This window comes from Pogoniulus pusillus, chromosome 1 (assembly GCF_015220805.1).
Source record: "Pogoniulus pusillus isolate bPogPus1 chromosome 1, bPogPus1.pri, whole genome shotgun sequence".
In the NCBI taxonomy this organism is placed as follows: Eukaryota; Metazoa; Chordata; class Aves; order Piciformes; family Lybiidae; genus Pogoniulus; species Pogoniulus pusillus.
In genome coordinates, this window is record NC_087264.1 from 26,192,178 (window position 1) to 26,212,958 (window position 20,781).

The following is a 20,781-nucleotide window of genomic DNA, read 5'->3' on the forward strand; positions in this document are numbered from 1 at the left end:
CGTCTATGTGAAGGCTTTGCATGCAGAGGAAACTTCTAACATCATCTTTAACTTGTAGCTATTTCAGATAGAGAGTCTGGCTCGAGAGGCCACCACTGGTGTGCTGAAGGACCTAATGCATGGTCTTATTACATTAATGCTGGATTCTCGGATTGAAGACCTTGAGGAGGGTGAGCAGGTCATCCGATCAGTCAACCTCTTGGTAGTAAAAGTTCTGGAAAAGTCTGACCAGACCAACATCTTGAGGTATATAATGAAAAACGGGCAATTACTGCTTTTCTTCACCTGTCCTTGTGTGTTCCTTGAATGGCGAGTTTGTTTCAGGTGTCCTGTAAACTAAGAATGATGTCTGTAAAATCGTTCAGCTGGCTAATGAGGAATTACCACTGACCATCAGTGGTGATCATAGTTTGCCTGCACGACCTACAGGGCTGGAGGCAGGCTAAATGAACCAGCTAATTCCACGTGTTTTGGAATTCAGTAGCCTACCTCTTAAACTCAGGCAATGTACTAGAAAGGGAGAAGCAGCTGATACGCAACCCAACAGTAAACTGTTGGACTAACCCCAGTCCCTGGCGTGATGTTCTGATGGGATTTGGCATCTCTTTTGGTGTGTAACACTTTTCCTCTAAATGTTCTGAATTTATTTCTTCCAGTGCTCTGCTTGTTCTGCTGCAAGACAGTCTTCTAGCAACAGCCAGTCAGTCTCCTAAGTTTTCAGAACTTGTCATGAAGGTGAGCCTGTAAGAGAAACTTCAAACTTAGTTGGTTTGTCTGAATCATCTTAATTGAAAAACAGCTGATCTATTTAAGAAAAAAAAACCACCAAAACCAACCAACAAACCTAGTGACCACATAACTTGAAGTAATTCTTAAATTAGGTTTAGTCTTCTAATTAGGTGTTGTATCTAGTGACTTTATGTAGGCTGAGAGAGAGCCTAACACGTGCTAATAGTTCCATAAGCTTATGGGTGCTAATACAAACTTCACACAGAGCTGTGCAGCCACCTGCTTTAAATTGCTTAGGCACAGCACTGTGCTGTTGGTTCAAACAGTTGTAGGCTGAAGCTGCCTTGTGATTTGTCATCTCTAAGGATGGGCAAAGTAAACATGCAAAGATCTGTATTTAAAGCATGAGTGTGATCTTTTTATATGAAAATCCCACCCTTTTGTAACTGGAATGATTTAAAGGCAAGTTAGACATTCTTAATGAGGCTAAATCAAAAGAACTCATGCTGTGGTTGTGTACACAAACCATAAATTAAATATCTGCTGAAATTTTTTCATATAGAGCATTCAGTTCTTGGTAGAGAAGCCAGTGCTACATCTATGCATCAACTCTAAAGGGGGATCTTGATGCAGTCAAGCTAGTTACAGAGAGCAAGTATGTACTTGTGCAAATAGAGCTGGAGCATACAGGCTCAATGCTTGTCTGTACGTGGTAGCAGAGTCAAGTGGCTCACTGGTAGTTCTCCTTCATGACTAAACATTGCTGCATAGAATTGCCTTGCTTTAAGTCAGCCTCTCATTGCAGTGTCTGTGGAGAATGGTGCGTCTTCTTCCGGAAACCATTAATAGTATCAACTTGGATCGGATCCTCCTGCACATCCACAATTTTATGAAGGTGTTTCCCAAAGAGAAGCTGAAGCAATGTAAGAGTGAGCTTCCTATAAGGACACTGAAGACTATACTTCACACCTTGTGCAAGCTGAAAGGGCCGAAGGTCAGAGCAGTCAGTAGTCATGGACTTCTAAACTTGGATGCTTGTGCAGTCTCTAGAATTTACCTTTTTGAAATATACTTTTTTCTCTTTCTAGATCTTGGATCATTTAACAATGATAGACAACAAAAATGAATCTGAGTTGGAGGCTCATCTCTGTAGAGTAATGAAACACTCCATGGACCAGACTGGTAGCAAAGCTGATAAGGATACAGAAAAAGGGGCTTCTCGCATAGTAAGTTATTTGTTCTGCCACCAACACCACATTTACAAGCTTAATTTTGACTGTGCAATATGAAGTAGTAATTGCCTTTCCAACATGCATGAGGTTGTTAGATACTCCTCTACATTTGCCTTTATTTATGGCTGTTCTGAGAATTTGCAGTGTGGTTTCATTAGAACCTGCAAGTTTGTGCATATCCCAGGATGAAATGTTCTCCTGGATTTTCAGGTATGCAGTACATATTTACTTGGTCTACTAAAAGCTGAGCAAAACACGATTTAAACACTGACTTCTCAGGTAGAGTCCTACAGCTTGATGATGTCCTCACTCCTCATTCCATATAAATAATGGCCATGTAAAATCTACATCTCTAAAAGGTTTTCTTTGTCTTTGAAACTCTGTAGCCAGGTGGTAGGTCTTATGTCACTGTGGGTTCATATAACTTCCCTTTGTTTTTACTCACTTTGTTTTAGAATTCTCCTTTCATTTATTCATTTAGGAGGAAAAGGCTTCAAAGGCTAAAGTTAATGATATTTTGGCAGAAATATTTAAGAAGATTGGCTCCAAGGAGAACACTAAGGAGGTAAGTGTTGCCTTTCTGCAAGGAAGAGGGCAGTGTAGGTTAGACTGGTGTATGCAACCGTTGTAGTAATGCACAGAATTTCTTCCCTTCCAGGGCCTGGCAGAGCTGTATGAATACAAGAAGAAGTATTCTGATGCAGACATTGAGCCCTTCCTGAAAAACTCCTCTCAGTTCTTCCAGAGTTATGTGGAGAGAGGCCTCCGGTTGATAGAAACAGAACGGGAGGGCAAGGGACGCATTACTACTTCTACAGGTATGTGTTATAGCAAAAGTGCTCCATTTATAAGGTGTGGAGATAAAAGGAGAAAGTTAACTGGTGTCCTGGTAACAACTAGTGCTTTATTCCAAAACAAGTCAGAAGTATTTTCTTGGTAGGTCAAGAGGCACCATTTACAGGTACTCTGTGTTCTTTGTTGTAAAAGAGGTGTTACAGCATCTTAATAAAAGAAAGATGCCGTAGCCATCATCACATCTACACAAGTGTAGAATGCATCTGAAAGGTTTGTTAGACAAGTGCTTCTAATTTGTATCTTATGTTGTGAGTTGAATATCGGTCTGTGCTTCATGCCTCTGCTCTCAAGAGTTGTTTCTGCAAAGTATACAGCTGATTTATAAACAGCACCTGTCAGATTCTCCTTTTACCTTAGGTTGTTAAAATGCTACAGGAAGAAATTCAATGAAAGTTTATTTTGAATGACAAACTGTTTCTACATCAGTCTTTGTGATGACTTCGTTCTGATATAGTGTCTTTTTAATAGGATAAATCACCATAAAGCACTTAGGTTATTAGTGGCCTTTTCATTGCTGATACACACAAATGAGTATTTAATGCAATGTTGAGGAGAGAATGTGATAAGTTATTAGCTGACTGTAAAAAAACAAGGCACAGTAATAAAAATACCTCTTTTTTATTGTTTCTTTTTGGTTGTTTTTTTTCTTTCACTTTTCAAATTGTCTTGCAAGACTTTAAGCCTTTGTCTCCTGTTACTGTTCCTTTTCCTGTCTCTGTATTGTTAGGAAGATGATATAAGTTTCTTTGAGAAACTCCTGAGTATTTCTGACTAGCTAGAACACAACTTCTACCTTTCATCTTAAAAGTCCATGCATTACAAAATCTTTAGTTCAACAGTTATTTCAAAGAAGAATTTACATCCCCCAGTTTCATCCTTATTTTTCCCCTCCCTACCTAAAGTAGTCTTACATAATCGTGGATATTGCTCCATCTTGCAACTGTGCTTTTAGACTAAAATATAAATGCTTAACTTCATTTTTTAATAATTTTAAAGACCATTTCAATAAACTAGCAAAACCAATTCCCTGTCCACACTAGGTCTTGGAACTTACCATTCATTTCAGAATGGAATTACTATTTTTTTTATACTGAAACATCCTTTCCCAGTCTTTTGTTAGGGAGGCTATAAAATTACTACATGCCTTCCAGAATTCGTTGTTTCAGATGGAATTGTAAGAAGCAGCAGCTTTAAGTTATCTGAACAAGAGGTAAAAGAGGGGTTAGAATTGCAGTGATGTTTATCCAGAAGCCCTGAACCTAGAAAAAGTCCTCAAATTAGTCTTAGAAAGAAGACTTCAAATTTCCAAGCCTGCCAGTTGTTGTGTTCTCTCTTTGGACATCATGGTTACTGCTTAATCCACATCAGTATCTTGCTCTCCCCTCACTGTCTTCTGTGGAAGTAGTGCTGAGGCTGACAGTTGGAGCTGCCCTGCTGTCACTCCTTAAATGTCTCAGTTTCTGCTCTTGGTTCTCAGCTGTCACTCTTGCAAGGAGACAAGAGGGCTGACATGCTTATACTAGCAGGTGCCAAGATCTTGGTGGATTATAGGTTGGTCAATTATTCATCCATTGCACCTTATTTCAAGGAACTGACCATGAGGCTTATGTTTAATTTTTATATTTCTCCCTTTTATCCCTTCCCCTCATCCTCCAGGAATTTCTTCTCAGATGGAAGGAACATGTGTTCCTGCTTCTACCCATACTGTATCTTCATCCATAGGAAACACAAATGGGGAAGAAGTGGGGCCTTCGGTTTACTTGGAGAGATTAAAAATCCTCAGGCAGCGTTGTGGCCTTGATAACGCAAAGGTATTGCACTTGACAGCTCTCATAAATCCCATGGGGAGACAATTCCTTAGTACTCTGAGAATTCTAATTACTACTTCTGCAATTTCCAATCAGAATGGGTGATCTTTCGTTGTATTGTGTGTCCTAGCTATCCACTGCATGTCACCATGCCTACTACAAATGTCTTGAAACTCATTATCTGGCCAAGCGGGCTTATGTTTCAGTCCATTCTGTTTCCAGCCTGTGCACATTTAGGCTGTTTTCCCTGTAGTTTGTTATCTCTTGCTATGTAGTTGAGACTCATAAAGGTTCAAATAACTATCTAAAGATTAACGAATACTGACTTTTTTTTGAGTTGAAAGATGTGGAAATTTTAGATCTTTCTGCTCTGAAACAACTATGAGAGCTGAATGAAGACTTTGCATGAAGAAAAATTCAATTTGGTTGTATGGATACACAGAAATGCTAAATGAATCTGGTGTTGGAAACTGTGTGGCACAAATTCTGTCAGTTCAGTGGTCAGTGCATTAGGAATCTAGAGCACATTACTGAGTTTGCATTCAGCCAAATGGAAAGTGATGTTCACTCCAGGAATAGTCATCCAGACCTGTTACCATTTGAACCTCTAACACAAACTTGAATATAGGGTCACATCTCTGAGGAGGGGAAGTATTTCCTAGAGAATAGGAACAGAGTAATTAATGCAAATGGAAGTATCAGTTAGTATAGGAATAGTAAATGGACATTTTGAGTCTTTGACAGGCTGGATCTTACCAGTTGGCCCAAGTTTCCACTTCTCATTCCTCCAGAAGACTCATTTGCTGTTGGTGTTGTGCACAGGCATGGACTTCTCTAACCTGTGTTAGAATTCAGACTGCTCAAGACTGCATAAGGCCATCTCAGTAAAGCAGTGGTCTCCTGTGAATTTTTGATCTTTGTGTTCTTACTGACGTTAAGATAAAAATTAACTATTTGCATGGTAGGAATTCAATATTGTGGTTAGCTTTGCATGGTTCTGACTTTGACATTGACTTTATTGCTCCAGGCCACCTGTGTTGTATTGCTCCTTCCCTTTCCTCTGTTTTTACTGTTTCCTGTGAAGATGAGAAGCCATTAATCATGGTTTCAACTTCTTACATGGCTTTTGCCACTATCTGACTTAACACTTCGCTTTCCTGCCCCATAGCAGGAAGACAGACCACCTCTGACGTCTCTGCTCTCTAAACCAGCACTCCCTACAGTCGCATCCTCTACAGATATGCTTCACAGTAAGCTTTCCCAGCTCCGTGAGTCACGGGAGCAGTACCAACATCTGGACCTGGACTCCAATCAGACTCATCCTTCTGGCATTGGAACTCCCCTGGCTTCACCCTCTTCTGCAGCAGCTAACATTGATGACTTGAAAAAAAGATTGGAGAGAATAAAAAGCAGTCGCAAATAGAGATGCGAGAGAGCTTCACTCTTGCTTGGGCTGTCTTCAGCTTTAGTTTACTAAACTAGAAGTCTTCATAGCTAAATGGCCTCATTTAGGCCTAATGTACACAAACTGGTTTATGTATAATACAGTGGATTTTGGGGGGTTGAGTCATTGTGGCACAAGTATTTGTACATACTCTGCTTCTCAGTGAGCATCTCTTTGACAATAGAAGCCTGTCTGTGTATTAGTTTTAGTGTACAGACCTGTAAACAACCATCTTCTTGCTTAAACTAGTTTCTCATAACTTGGTTTTTTTTAATTTGTAAAATTGTCTCTAAGATCTTTTCCTAGTTCTGACTCTTTAGTGGTTTCACTTTTAATTTTGTGAATTCTTCTCCATGTAATCCTTGAACTGTTGATTCTGTATGGACACATGGCATGAAGTAACTAATTTAAGTGTCTTTTGTAAATAAAGTTTGCATTAACTATACCAGCCTCTGTAGGAACAGCAGTGACTGCTGGTTAGAGAAGTCACTCCCCTTTCCTGAACGTTAGTGACTGGGCATCTAGAACCCGAACTGAGCTATCCTTGACATGAACATTGGGGTTTGGATATTTTATGAGGAAGATGAGTGAATATATGTTATCTGTGGATGCAGTCCTGGGACTTTGCACTCTTACTTCGATGAGCAGTAGCGCATTTTTCCTATAGTTGCTTCTTTTGGTTTGGAATAAGTTTCTGTAACTTGAGAGTAAGTTGAGAATATTTAGTTTGCTGAAATGTTCATTTTAAAGTATCTAGTCATTGTGATGCCTTTACCCAGGTTAAGCATAATTCCCTTCTGTGTACAAATGCTTTCTTTGAGGAGCCTGCTGCTGTTGATATGGAATAGATTAGCAGTGATGTACAGTCGGTGGACTCATTTATCCTGAACTCGTTTGGCTAAGCAGTTTTCCTCATGAGGGTAGACATCACCGCCACATTCTTTTTGCTCTGAAGCATCTGATGTCAGCAAACTCTACTATTTTGTACAACTAAGACACTTGGTAGTGCTAGTCTGCAAAAGCTGTGGCCACTGCTTTCATTGTAAGAATATCTTCTGATTAGCCTTTTTCAGAAGCTATGAGTATAAAGATTAAGACATACATGGCGTAGCCTTTCTAGCCCTTTAATCTCTAGGGAGGAGATGTTTTCACCTTTCTACTGCACTTCCATGTGAGGGCTGGTTGTGAAACACAAATTGCACACCTGTTCCATAGGTAGAAGAGAGCTGTTGAAGAGTTGGACAGGCAGGCTTAAAATAGCACATTTGCCATAGATTTTAATCTGATCCACTTAACTGCTGCATTTGTTGTTTGCTCTGTAGACCAGCAGTCTCTGCATTAGGGCTGTTACTGAAACTATCTTGCCTGATTACAGTAAAAATGTGCTTACAACAGATCTATACCAGAGCTTCTGCAGATGGCTGAATCTTCCTTTTAGAGGACCCCTCAGGTGGGGTTGCAGTTGACATAATACTGCCTGGTGCTTATGGTGAGTTTGTAAACACTGTGATAGCAGGTGACTTGTGAGCGTTCTCCATCCTGTGTTAATTGACACTAGGCCATTCATTGCTCCACCACCTTAATTTAGTAGTTGCAGTCTCCTCTCCTAAGCTGAAGTGGCCATGCACTTTCTTGTGGAACAGAGCTGTGTGACAAGTGGAGGTTTGGCCCTTATTGGTAAGTGCTGAGGTTTTGCACTCTTAAACTGGGGCTGTTTGTGAATAGCTCCTGTTGGCTGGCACTAGGGTTACTGCCACTACCTCTCAATTACTAGCTGCTTTTTGAAACTTTCTGACATTTAAATTAATATATTCCGTTACCATACCATGTCCAGCAGATGTCTTCAATCGCTGTTAATTAGCTCAGGATGTTAAAACAGCAATGCCTGCAAACCTGCATACAAACATTTTAAATTTGAAGCTGAATTGGAAGTGAAATACAGGAATAATTGAGTAGCAGAAGATAAAGTTGCTTACTATGAGTGAGTTTTTGCCCTGTGTCTCTGTAGTGTTTGGTTGGACTCAATATCCTGGGAGTTCTGAACTAAAACTTGTGCACATAAATCAATAAAGCCTAATCTTTAGCCCAGACAATATTTAAATAACATTAAACTGAATTTTAAAAAATATTCCTCTGTATTGTTTGTAACAAGTCAGTATTAACAGTGATTTGCTCCATAAAAATGTATGGTTCTTCTTCCCCTCTTAGATGCACAATTTCTCACAAGTTACTAGAGAAAGAACAAGGCTAAAAATGTATACATTAGAAGGGCTAAGTGTGTTCAGTGTCTGATGCCTATGATTTTCAATGACTTTAAGCACTTGTGGAACTTGAGTTCTTGAGGTTTCTTCAGACTCTTTTGGGAGGCATTTTTATGCTTTCTTTGGGCAATCAAATTGGACTGTGTTTAAACTGGTTCCCAAATGAGCTGTCATCAGAGAGGCGATTAGACAGTAATTGAACAATAACTTTTTTGATACCCAACTAATTTCAGATGGTTCGCTCTGCTGTTGCTTTCTCCTGTACACAGTGTTCCTTACATGTGCTCTATGAAGCACAACAGAATTTCACTGTTACTGATGGCATAATGAATGAAGGGTTTGGGACTATAGGGTCATAAGGAGCAGGGACAGCTTGCAAATTTCATGATTACTTCAAGAGAAAATTGGGCTGAACAAACTAGCTAAAGAACATGTGTATACTGCTGGGTTCTCAGTGGGCTGCTAATTGCTGCTAAATAGGAATTAATGAAAGAACTGAAGCTGCTTTTGGGAGTGATCTCTGAACATGTTTTGTAAAACAACCAAATAAATACACTGTAGGATGCTTGCACTTTTTGGCCTTTGACGCTGCACGTGAATTGCTTCCTTCTGAATCTCTGTGCAGGTGGCAAATATACTTTGAGGGCCTAGCGCCACCTGCCGTGTAGAAAGCTACTGCCATACAGTGATGGAAGTGCCACTTAATGTGTTCAAGCTCATATTCCTGTCTAGGATGAGCTGTGTACATCTGGCATCTGTGGTTCCTTGAGATGCTAACCTTGTCAACAGTGGTACTTTATTTGTTGCCTGCTGTTGTAGCCAAGACCAATGCCTATCTTATCAACACAGATTCTAGCTGCTTTAGTTTTTACATCAGTGTTTTGTGTAATGCCATGAGTACTGCAGGGTGATGGTCTCCTATACGTTCCTGGCCCGGTTTTACAGCAGAAAATTACTTGACCGTAAGGGAGGAAATGGTCGGTGCCTGAAGGCACAGTCGTGCTTACAGTGACTGATTCACAGCCATCATCTGAAGTATAGAATCTATTGATGGTTATAGCTGATGGAAGAACCTGAAGTACAGCAGGTAAGCAGCACAGCTTGGTGCCATTCTGTTGGTATTCCTGGCTACTCTGATGGCTTAGATTCAGGTGCAGCTAAACTCAGTGTGAACATAAAGGAAGAAGATGGATTTGAGAACTTTTATTTTCTAGGAAAAACACTCTCGTTGTTGAGTTGTAAGGCCATCAGTGTTCTACTGCAGACTCTTCTATGCTTACATTTCAAAGAAGTGGAGCATTGTAGCAAAATTAGAACCAGCAAGGTAAACTCCTACTGCCTCTGTTTCTCGATGACTTTGCGCATCCACTTTTTCAGGCGGAATACATGAGTGTAAAATCCGTATTTGCCGTCTCGGTCGCACCCTTCTCCCCATGACACTATTCCCACTTGATACCAGCGGCTGTCTTCTGGGTTCTAAAGCAAAGAAAAGCAGGATTGGCATATAAAGAGCAAGAGACTTGGTTCTATGCCCTCAGACTGTTCAGTCATGGATAGTGCTTTGGAATTCAGCCTGGCATCTACTAAGATAACACAGCTCATTGGAGTGATTTTTGTCTCTACTCTTAAACCTCTAAGTGGAACTGAGCTTCACTCACACATTCTGCAGCTTGTTTCTGTATGTACTTGGTACAGAAGTTGAACTGAGTGACACAGGACTTAACCTCAGTGGTTTAGCTTGATTGAGATGAGTTTGCTTCAGCTACTCAGCCTCCATCTCTGCTGCCACTTTAAAATTGGAAAGGTTCAGTGTACGGCAAACCTTGTGTCATATATTGTATGAGCTTGAACTTGTTGAACGTACCTTCATTACAAAAGGTCCTCCACTGTCCCCTTCACAGGCATCTCCTCTCTTTGAGTCTTCAGGACTGTAACCTGCACGCAGGAAGGAATTTGGACATTGGATTGTAAGGGTGTGTGGCTGATGTTGTCTCTATTTTCCTTGAAGCATTGCTGCATAAATTTTGTGAGACCTGTGAGATTGTTTACTGCTTCTGCCAACTATTGGTCTTTGATTTAGAAAATTGTTTGGTTTTTATCTAATAGATAAAGCAGCTAACTCTGCCTCTGTGCAACATCCTGGAATCCAACATAATCTCTAGCCCTCCATGGTCTCATTCCTGTTTCCTTTCATTGGATCTGCTGTTAGTGTCAGCTGCCACTGTGTTCAACAGCTCTAGATTGAAATATTTGAGCCTTTCTCTTCTTTTAAACTTCTGTGTGTATAATATTCCATGTAACCTGTTCTTTCATTCTGTTTACCACAGAGACATGTTGCTGACTTTCCACTTTCCTGTCATTCTGCAGGCTCTGCTTTTTTTCCTTTCTATCTTCCTACAGTCTTGTTGGGAAAAGAGATTTAACTGCAATTCCTGATGAACTGCGCAGTATCTTTGCATTTTCCCATCACCTGTCTCCCCTTTTCTGCTCTGTCTGCAATGTGGCTATTTTAAGAAACCGTCTAGAAAAAGAAACTGTAAGAAGACTATTGTCAGTATGCTCAGGAAACTGACTTCCATCTTAAGAAATCAGGTTTCTTCTTAGATGCCAGCAGTCCAAAGTCATTGGAGATTTGCTTTTTAGGAACTGATGAAGTCTGCACAAATGAAGAATGCAGCAGAAAACATTAAACTGGTACGCAAATCTGTAATCTCTTTGTACCCTGAATTCTCTGTTCTCTGAAAACAGGTGTAGTGCCAGAAAAGGTACAGCAAGGATTACCAGAAGTACAGGATGATTTCTGTATGGGGGAAGATTAAATAAATGCTTCTCAGCTTGGAACGGGAATGGCAGAGCCGTAAATGCTCCATAAAACAGCATATGATATGTAGAAGAGATGGCTGTTTCTTGCTAGGAGTACAGATGTGTGCCTTCTCAAATGTATTAGACAAAAGTGTAACAGAATGTGGAATAACATTTTTCATGCATGCCTGAAAAGTCTGCGGAGCCTGCTGCTGCAGATGTTGTGGGTATGAGTAGACTTCAAAACATTGAGACAAGCTAGTAGAGAAGAAGGAGTTGTTTGGCTACTGTAGGATAGCTGGTGTGCAGTCTTTAATTTAGGAAGTCCTTGAACTGTTCTATATACTGGTGAAAAGTTGATTTTGTGTGTGCTGTGTTTTCATGTGGCTGTTGCTGCTGTCTAGCAGAGCTGTGCCAAAAGGGTAGTTAGCCTGACACAGCCTGGTGTTAGAAACACTGTGTGTAGCTTTAAGTTCTCCAGTCTTCATGTTTCCTGAGACCTAAAAATGTTACTCTGTATGGAGAGCACTTGCAAATATATCAGCAAGTAACCTTGCTGTGTGAGCCCCACCAGGAGCTCAGATGCTTTGTCTTCTGTGGCAAGTTGATCTTGGGTCTCTTGCTACTTACCTGCACAGAACATGTTGTCAGTGACTTTAATTTTGGTGGATGCCTTGCAGATGTTTTGTTCCACAATGGGCACGTTGAGCTGTTGCAGAACTGTGGGGAGGTTGCTTGGACTAGTGCCCCATGTTTCTTTCAAGTTTCCCCAGCCAGTTACCCGCCCTTTATAACCTGCCAGCATCAGCCTGCAGAAGAAAGAGATGTGATCAGTCAAATATATTTAAACATCTTTTTTCTGCCTGATGCTCTTGCTGGAAATAGCTGAAGAAAGGCATATTTCTGTCTCTCAAAGGCCCAAAAAAGGCTGTCTTTCGTAGATTTAGGACCGTGGGGAAGTTCCCTTACCTCTGCACAACCTCTTTGGTAGGCAGGCAGACAGGATGGATGTAGTCACTGAAGACAATGGGTCTCTTCAAGTGTATGAGTGCAATGTCTCGGTCCATGTTCTCTTTCCAGTTGTACTTGGGGTGGAGGATGATTTTATCCAACAGAGCAATCTTCTCTTGATTCTTTTCATATCTGAAATAGCCATGAAGGGAAAAACTTACAACCGAGAGTCTTCTGAGGTTAACAATAACCTCAGGTTTTCTGTACCCTCTGAGACAATACTTTTTTTTTAAACAGGAGCATCCCTTTAGACTTGCCGTGCTCTGTCCTCCCTTTCACCTTAACCTTTTTGATAAGCAAGACCAGCAAATTACTCTACTGAGAGGCATATAGCATTGGCTTTATATGATTCCTTGATTACTGAGCAATAACCTAAGCTCATTGTATTTCATTACTTCAAGAGGAGGACGAGTTCACTCTTGCTCCATCCAGGTTCTTACTTTGCTCTTACGTGCTTGCCAATCCGCACCAAGATGTCATTAGTAGTTAAGTTCTTGTCCCAGGGTGGATAATAAAGGCAATGAGCGGCAGTCAAGATCCAGCTGTCACTGATTAGGCTGGCGCCACACAGCAGCTCTTGAGGACTCTTCTTGTAGAGCATCACCTGCCTGAGAGAAAAGGAGGAAGACAGCAGGCCTGAAGGTGTAGCTGGCTGCAGGTGTCCTGGTGTCACACAGAAAGGGCAGAATTGACAGTGAGCGAGGATGTTGCTCTGCACTGGCAAAGGCCTAGGTGGCGCACTAGCAAGTCTTCCCTTGCTGTGTATATCTTCTGTAGAAGTTCATTTACCCTGTTTCCTTCACCTGGAGAGGTTTCTTACCCTCTCTGCTCCAGTAAAATTGGGAAGAGGAAGCAACAAAGCTGAAACACCAACACTCTTGTTCCCCAAAGTGGTTGTGTACTTGGCTCAAGAGGAGGGTTTATTTCCAGCTATTTTAGTACTGCTCTATCAACCATTTGCAGAATCTTAGAGGCCATCATGTGCATGTGATGGGAGACTCCTTGCATTTGCCCCTGCTTGAACTGAAGAGAAGGGAGACACAATTACCTAGGAAGGACTATGCGAAGATATTGCTTACCAGGGGGAACTGCCCACTTCTGCGTCATCCCCATGGACAACTCTGCCTCCTCTGTAGGACTCTAGCAGCTCCTTCTCAGTTCTGTCCGCTAACTTTTTCTTCTCAAATAAGGGACGAATGCCACAGTCTGAAAAAATAGGCACCTGGCTTTGTTACTCTGCCTGATTCACAGAGAAATGTTGTCTGCAGTCAGCATGCTAAGCTACAGAGCCTAGGAGGGGAGTGCTTGCTAGCTCTGTCACTATAATTAAAGATTGACTTTTGGGCATCTTTCAAGGAATCTCAATCTCTCCCCTTGGTTTTGACAGCCTTTGGCAAGGTGGTGTTTCTGAGGAACAGGAAGTGCCATATGGGAAGAAGCTGCAGCTGTACTGCCAGCTGTGATGCTGTATGTAGAATTTTTTGCTCACCTGCTTCACCCGAACCAAAGGTTTTGGCATCAAAGAAGGTTTTGTACTCTTGAGTCTGGGTAGTACGTCCTGATATTCCCTCCATCTCTTCATCCTCTAGCAAGCTGTCTGAGAGAGATAGAGACAAGCATGGTAAAAAGCCTAGCTGCAGTATCCCTAAATTATCAGTGGTGTAAGTATTCCTTTCCACCCATGGAGTGTCTGGCATTTTAAACTGTTCTTTTCAGTGCTCCTTGTTCTCCATTGGGAGTTTTCAAGGAGAGCAAAATGTCTGAGAGATGTATACAGGTAGAGCAGCTTAGTACACATGATATTTGGCCAAAGAGGACTTCTGCATGCATGGTGTATGTGCTTCTGTGCCTCCCAGGCCAAACACTATGCCCGAGTCACACGCCTTGCTGTTGTTTGGCAGTGCCTTGCAAGTGTGCCTACCCAAACCAATGCAGGCTTCTCACCGCAGTAGTGCAGGTCACAGTATTCAAAGTTGGGAGGTTCATCTGTGACACACCAGGCACCTTCCTCATCTCCGTCTGGATTCCGACAGTAGTTTTCCAGCAGCTTTACCTCTGGGTTGATGTGCTTTCCTTGGAGCACCTCTCTGGCTTTCTCAGAGTTCCATGGCAGGCACTTGGCTCCAGACACAGTGACTGAGAGGGTCCCAGTGTAAAGCATGCCTTTCTCTTGCTCACAGGGCTCCACTGGGGCTGGTGGTGTGCTCCGTGGAGTAAATTCAACTGTTGTCCTTTCTTGACCTGGAAAAACAGCTCTGATTTAAGGCACAGCTTTACCATCAGAAGTCTTATTAGCAAATAGCATGAGAGTCTCTTTACTAAAGCCTAGTGTTTCATCAGGATGGGAGCTCCCATTGCATTCCTGTGCATGTGGTGGTGGTCTTTGCAGTGTCTAAGGTGGTACTTTCAAGAGGAGGTGAGGCAAGGCTGTCATTATTTATCACACTTTGCCACTAAGATGTGAAGGACGATATTGTGTTCCTTCCTAGGATATCTTTCAGAACCAGCTCGGAATGGTTAGGTGCCTCAAGCATCATAATACTGCTGTGTTACAGCCTCTAATGCCTTTTTCTCAAATGCATGACTAGACCATATTTGAGGGAGTCTTTTACTGTGATATGCCTCTGAAATAGTAAGTTTAACTTTTGTCAATGTTTCTAATGATAAAAGCAAAAAAAATCTGCCAAATTTTCCCTCCTTTTTCTTGAAAGTCTCTTTGTAGCTGCAAGCTTTAAACACTGTGTTTAGCAGTAAGCACCAGCTACTCTGTTCTGTGGTAGTTGTTTGGCCTCAAGCTAGCTCCTGCTTGTGCACTGGGGGAATCCCCATGTGAGGAAAGATCCTGTTCGACAAGTCACCCTAGTGTACAACAGCCACTAAGCAAATGGCATTCACTTGATGAGTGAGGCCACTTCTGTGTGAGATGGACTTATGTCAACATGATTGCAAAGGAACTGTGCACAAACCAAGGCTTTTCAAGTCCTAACACATTCACGTGCAAGTAAACATAACTGTAAGCTGCTGCAGGTCAGACAATAATAAACAGAGTGCCGATCCCTGATCAGCCCAAAGCAGAGCAGTATCTCTTCCTACTTTGCCTTACTGCAAACCAGGGCAATGATAGTGATTTTTAGAGCTTTGAAATGGCTGCTAGTCTCTCTTGACTTTCACTTTCAAAAATCATTGCCTCTAGTCTCTGCTTTTGAATAAGAAATTTCTGCTGTGAGAAGGTTCTCTGCTTTCTACCAGTTCCTCTGAGACAGAGGCCAACCCCCAAGGGAGACAGCTCTGTATTGTGGAGAAGTGGGGAGGTGTAAGTGTAGGGGGATAGCTCTCCATTCTGTCAAGTGCAGTGATGAGAGAAGGGCATCTTCTCTTGAGATGGTGGGTTTTAAACTGCACCTATTTGACTGAATGTTAAGATAGGCAGTCAAGCACAAGTTGTAATGGTTTTGTCCTAAAGGTTGGAATTCAGTCCAGAAAAAAAAATGTTGACTCCTTGGTCTCACAGCTGAGACAGGATTTTGAGGTGCTCCTGAATGGCAAAACTGTAGTAGATTCCAAGGTACTGCTGACACTGGATTTAATTTAGATCTAGGTCTGTGTAGTCTAGAGAAAACAGCACATTAGAGGAATTTAGCCAGTGTAGGGGTATGGGCAGCTCAGTGATTTATCCTCTGTTCCTTTACCCTTTAAGATGCAGCTCCTGTATTCAGCATTACCTCTATTCACATAAGATTCCTCCCTCCTAACCCTCTCCCCTTCCCTGACATGTTCAGTATCAGTCTCAGAGCAGTTTTCCCTGCCAGTGAAGAGCTTGCTGGGATGTAGTGCTGAGGCATACCACACACTGGGATGGGACACTCCTCCCGTTCCACTGTGGGGTCTCGTGTGTAGCACCATGGGCCTTTCGTGTTGTTGTCGGGGTTCCTGCAGTAGTTCTCGATGAGGTTGGGATAAATGCTGGCATTAAACCTGTGAGAAAAAGCTGGATAGGCTAGGAAGGAAGAACATCTTGGAGAGCCCTGTAAGGGTATGCAGGAGGTGAACTTACTTAGGTATATGTGGGTATTTGCTTGTCCAAACTTGGCATTCAGTTCCTGATTTGGTGTAGCTAATTGTCCCCTGGTAGTTTTGGCCCAGCCCAAGAGCGCAGTCACCTGTCAGAACCCAAATGTAGTGTAAGCTGGGGCCAGTGGAAATGGGTGCAGCATTTTTTAAGGTCAAAGGCACCATCCCACACATCCCTCAAACTTTTGCTGTGTGCGTGAGCTTGTGCAAGCCTCCCTCATCAAGAGGGAGCTCATCCTTAGGCTGTGTGCCTTGCTTTAGCTGTAGGGAAAGGTCAGAGCCCTTCTGAGAGTCTGGGCTTGGGAACACCTGGCTGTGTCACATGGAAATCTCTTTCACTGGAAGAGTTGAGCTGTTTGTGAAACAGTTAGAGGGAGACGTTAAGAGGAAGGAGGAAATTTCAAACTTCTGCCCTGCTGTTTTTCTTCCTGATCGTTTGGCTTCAGCAACTTCAGATTGTTTGTTCTTTTCTTCCCATTAAACATTCAGCACAAAACAAGTTCCTGGCACTCATTGTATCTGAGAGACTGAGGTCAACATCAATATTTCTTACCTTCTAGACAAGCATCCAGAGTTGCTCTGGAGTTTCTCTGGCCCTGACATACTGGAAAAATGAGAAGAAAGAAGTGTGTTATGTAGAAGTAATCCAAGTAAGAACTACAGTTTTATCCACTTTATCATCTAGGGACAAAACACCAGTGCTTTGTCCTCAGAAGTGAGCTCTTAGAAGAGACTATCTCTCCAGGATGAGAACAGTGCGTCCTGAGGGATAGTGTAACCCCTGCAGAACTTGAAACAACTTACCTCGGTATTTTGACCAAAATGCCTCCTGTCAAGAAAACAAAATTATATAGTTAAGAGTGGAGATAGAGAACATCAGACCTTGCTTAGCTGCTGCAATCCAAGCAAATGGAGTAGACTGGCCTAGCTCTGTTGCTACCACTTATGACAGAGTCCAACAAAGAAAAAAAATCTGATATAAAACCACATTCCCACTCATCAGACCAAAGAATTAAGAGAGTACTGTTGCTCCTAAAAAAAAAAAACCAACAAAGATGCTTACAACTTCCACCAACCTGCAAAGGAAACATAGCCTGGGTTCCAGTGCACAAGTCCAAGGAGCTAGACCTACAACTTCTAAGGCCATATATAGATCATGTGTAGGTATTGTTTAGCTCTTCGGATCTCCATCCTTGCTGTGCAGCTTGGGAGTGATCACTTTAGAACTCTACAGAGGTTGTATCTTGCTGGCTTAGAGTCCTAAATGTTTATCTGTTTATTATTGTATTCTTGGTTGTGCAAGATGCTCTTGGGGCTAGGAGCAAATCCCAAGAAGGTGCAGAACAGCTTTATCAGTGAGTGGATCTGGAAGCCAGACAAAGGGATGAATTGTGCAAAAGTATCATGTCAGAGGAGCTTGAGGCACTTGGTTGCTAAGCCAGCTCTTCTGTGAGTATCAGAACCTGGCTGTTCAAAAGCTGAACTAGTAGAAGACGCAATTCAGAGTTGAGGGGAAGACTCTCTCCTTTTTACTTCATGCTTAAAATAGAGAGGGATGAAAAAGAACCCAAGCTCTGAGATGCATTCTCTGGAGTGGCTCCGCGAGGGAAGCTCCTAAAGAAAAACATGAGCTCTTCCTGGAGTATGCACACATCAGCCTCATCTTTGTCACAGATCTGAGCCTTTTATAATCCCAGCCTCTGACTGAGTGTGCAACCTACTGGTCTCTCATGACAGAGGCTGGCTGAGGGCAAGTTTCCTGGGCCTGCCCCTACGTACCGTCTGCACAGTGGATTCAAGGGCTTCAAATGCCTCTTCGTAGCTGCAGATCTCCTCCAGGCACTCTCGCTCCAGGTTTCCCTTGAGCATCTCTTCCAGAAATCCCTTGTTGGCACGTCGTGGGCGCTTGAGCAGTGACAATGCCTGCCCCTTTTCCAGGAAAACTACCGGGTCAGAACACTGCCAGTCAAAGGGGAGATCGCAGCAGGAGCATCTCTTTGTCTCCCCTTGTAGTTTACAAAAATCACACACAACCACTGTGCTGACTGCACGGGCCAGCTTCCCCCAGTGCACCGTGCACAGAAGAGAAGCCTGGTCAGGTTTACATTTGATGTTCAGCACATGCTCTCTATGAATCATCTGCTGGGACTCACATCACTAGAACAGAAGTGACAGGAATCTCATGCTATCCATGGCACGGCTGCTCTGCTCGTTTCAGGTACCTAGAAGCTTGTTTGCTTGAAGCATGCTCCTGCTCTCTGTCAGCCACCATATTTCTCTCTTGCCAGCCTCAGCCCACTGCAATAGGCTTGGCTTCATCTTCCTGTTTGAAGACTGATTCAAGAGCTACAGACAGTTCTTCCCCTATGCATCAGTGGATCAGATTGGACCTGACCTCATATTAAGAAAGGGCACATGAGTTAGAGGTTCTGGTAAGAGAAAAGGAGCAGTGAGCCTGAAGGCAACATACTGCAGATGACAGCTTAGACAAAGGGCAGCTGGGGTGCTAATGGAGAACGGCAGCCACTCAGGTCAGTTCAAGAACTTTAGCCAAAAAAAAGCCTACATAGTCCTGGACTAAGCCTCATTCCCCTTTCCCACTGTCTTGTAGGTGACCCACAAAATCCACTGAGCTGTTGTCAGCAGGTGCCCTTTCAGTCCCAACTTCAAGCTTTTAGAAAGTCCTTCTGCATTAGGAAAAAAAAATCTACCATCAGCTCTCCCCCTGGAAAGAAGTGACCCCATCCTTCTCCCTCCTGTCACCTCTTGCTACTGTCTTTCTCCCTGTGCCACTGAGTCTTACCTCCGTCATGGCTCAGCACAAGGTGCAGAAGGCTGGACAGGATCAGGCCCCTCAGCATGATGGTTCCGCTGCATGCCATGCTGTACACCCTGGCTGCAGGGGAAAGGCAAAGGGAGCAGAATAAGCAGAGTCACAGCCCCACTGGGTTAATATTGAACTGGAATGAAGAAACAGGACTCCAGAGGTCATCATGTGTCAGGGACAGCGAGACTTACGCTCCTCTTAGCCCTCCTCTCTTGGCATCTCTCCTTCCCTTTAGGGCTTCCTCATTTTCTTTCTGAATTGGTGGAAGCTGAGCAAAATGTCTCTGGATCTTTGTGTGACTAAAATTAGCATCCTATTTCATAACAGGCTGGAGGACAAGCTTATCCTAGGGCAAGGAAGAACTTGGGCTGTCACAGAGAGGTCTCTGCCAGCTCACAGCCATCCCAGTCAGATCAGTGCACTCCTTTCCTTCAGTGTGACTGTGCTGTCATCCATCTCTTGGCACCATCACTCCTTCCCCACCATGCTGGCTCAGGTCCCTGATGCTGACTTTTCTCAGAGGCTGTACTCTAGTTGCTTCACACAGCAAAGTTGTGAGAACTCCTTAGCTGTTCTTAGTCTTTCTCTAACTGCAAACCTTCTTGCTGCTTTTTCTCCCTAGAGACCAGTTGTCTGTTCTCCCTGCAGTTATCAGCAAGCTCAGCCTCAGCTATTTTAGCACCAGAACACACAGTTTAAGTCTCCTCCTTCTTCCTCACCCGTGCCAAGGAGAAGAAGGGGTGCCTGAGATGGCTGATTCCTTCCAATGCCATTGGCAGTGCATGCTCCCCCCTGCATTACAATTCCCAGCGGAGTTGGGCAAAGCAGCATGAAGTTTGGGCTCCCTCTCTTATTCCTACCCCAGTGGAATGCAAGAAATAGATCCAAAAGAAAACAGAAACTCTGATGAGCAAGGAATTAGTGTGCTCAAAACCAGCCAGGAAAATAAAGACTAACAGAAAAACAAGGGCTTCCAGGAACAGAGAGACAGGAATAGTCTGGGTGGCATGACATCAGCTAGTAAGTCAATAACGGGGCTAGCAGAGCTGAGAAAGCTTTAATGATTCCTACAGAAAGCAGAAAACCGGCAGAATGAAAAAAAACAGTGGAAAGGAGGGCAAGATGAGGGTAGTCTCAGGAACTGCCACTTGGCATGAAAGTGCTTTCTGCCAGCAGGGAACAGGTTTTGATGCTGTGCCTTTGTGTAGCAGGTATATCTGTAATGTTTGCTTCCATAGGAGTGCAAATATTAGCAATAGGTTGCTGAGGAATGACTCTGTGGCCACTGGTACAAAGAGCAGTTGCAGAGGCTCCCTCCCTCATTGAAGAGTATCTCCTGTTCTCTCTCACACTCACCCCTGGATTTTGGAGAGACACCCTTAGGAATGGCTGGGATTGCCCCGAGTGGAGATGACCTGGGTGGAGGGTTGTTTGCATAGAGGATTTGGCACAACCTCAGAAGCACCCCAGGTTACTTGGCAGGAGGAAGCAGCATTTAGGCGGAACGTGCAGGCAAGAGATGAGAAGACGTCAGGGCGCAAACAGGTTTTAGAAGAGTGGTGAAATCGGAGCTGCTGCCATCCCACACAGCAGCCACCTCCTCTCCTCACTATAGGAGTTGGCACAAACAGCCCCACATTTGCCTAAGCCCAGCTGGCAAGCAGAGCACCTTGCTCAGCTGACAAGGAAGAGAGCAGCCAGGACAGTTTCTTTACTCCCTGTACGATCGTTTGGGTTTGGT

General features: G+C 43.1%; 2 protein-coding genes across 4 annotated transcripts in view; one reads left to right on the forward strand and one right to left on the reverse strand.

The window, feature by feature from the left end:
- Positions 1 to 8,900, forward strand: part of CKAP5 (cytoskeleton associated protein 5) — a 56,805-nt gene extending 47,905 nt beyond the window's left edge. The window contains exons 37-44 of the mRNA XM_064145189.1: positions 59 to 246; positions 657 to 735; positions 1,535 to 1,723; positions 1,818 to 1,955; positions 2,443 to 2,526; positions 2,620 to 2,779; positions 4,473 to 4,627; positions 5,793 to 8,900. Of these exons, the coding sequence (XP_064001259.1) occupies positions 59 to 246; positions 657 to 735; positions 1,535 to 1,723; positions 1,818 to 1,955; positions 2,443 to 2,526; positions 2,620 to 2,779; positions 4,473 to 4,627; positions 5,793 to 6,047 (1,248 nt within the window). The 3' untranslated portion in view covers positions 6,048 to 8,900. The remainder of the gene's footprint in view (positions 1 to 58; positions 247 to 656; positions 736 to 1,534; positions 1,724 to 1,817; positions 1,956 to 2,442; positions 2,527 to 2,619; positions 2,780 to 4,472; positions 4,628 to 5,792) is intronic.
- Positions 8,901 to 9,517: 617 nt separating this feature from the next.
- Positions 9,518 to 20,658, reverse strand: F2 (coagulation factor II, thrombin). Of its 3 annotated transcripts, XM_064145165.1 has the most exons (15): positions 19,232 to 20,658; positions 19,017 to 19,109; positions 17,993 to 18,156; positions 17,018 to 17,042; positions 16,767 to 16,817; positions 16,197 to 16,302; positions 15,987 to 16,117; positions 14,087 to 14,383; positions 13,632 to 13,739; positions 13,222 to 13,348; positions 12,583 to 12,750; positions 12,101 to 12,274; positions 11,762 to 11,940; positions 10,194 to 10,264; positions 9,518 to 9,805 (listed from the first exon to the last, which is right to left on the reverse strand). In XM_064145165.1, the coding sequence occupies exons 2-15, from the start codon at positions 19,093 to 19,095 to the stop codon at positions 9,662 to 9,664; spliced, it is 1,824 nt and encodes a 607-aa protein (XP_064001235.1). In that variant the 5' UTR covers positions 19,096 to 19,109; positions 19,232 to 20,658; the 3' UTR covers positions 9,518 to 9,661. The 3 variants fall into 3 exon arrangements, with proteins under 3 accessions (XP_064001235.1, XP_064001225.1, XP_064001246.1); XM_064145155.1 differs by having other exon boundaries at positions 19,017 to 20,658; XM_064145176.1 differs by lacking the exons at positions 15,987 to 16,117; positions 16,197 to 16,302 and having other exon boundaries at positions 19,017 to 20,656.
- Positions 20,659 to 20,781: the final 123 nt, after the last annotated feature.

Bases quoted from the DNA above. Each gene is read 5' to 3' on its own strand.
- F2 (XM_064145165.1), bottom strand. From the start codon at position 19,095: ATGGCATGCAGCGGAACCATCATGCTGAGGGGCCTGATCCTGTCCAGC. The intron at 16,818-17,017 runs GTAAGTTGTTTC...TCATTTTTCCAG, and splicing joins ATTTTGGTCAAAATACCGAG to TATGTCAGGGCCAGAGAAAC. The intron at 10,265-11,761 runs GTAAGTAGCAAG...TCCTGCGTGCAG, and splicing joins TGACAACATGTTCTGTGCAG to GTTACAGTCCTGAAGACTCA.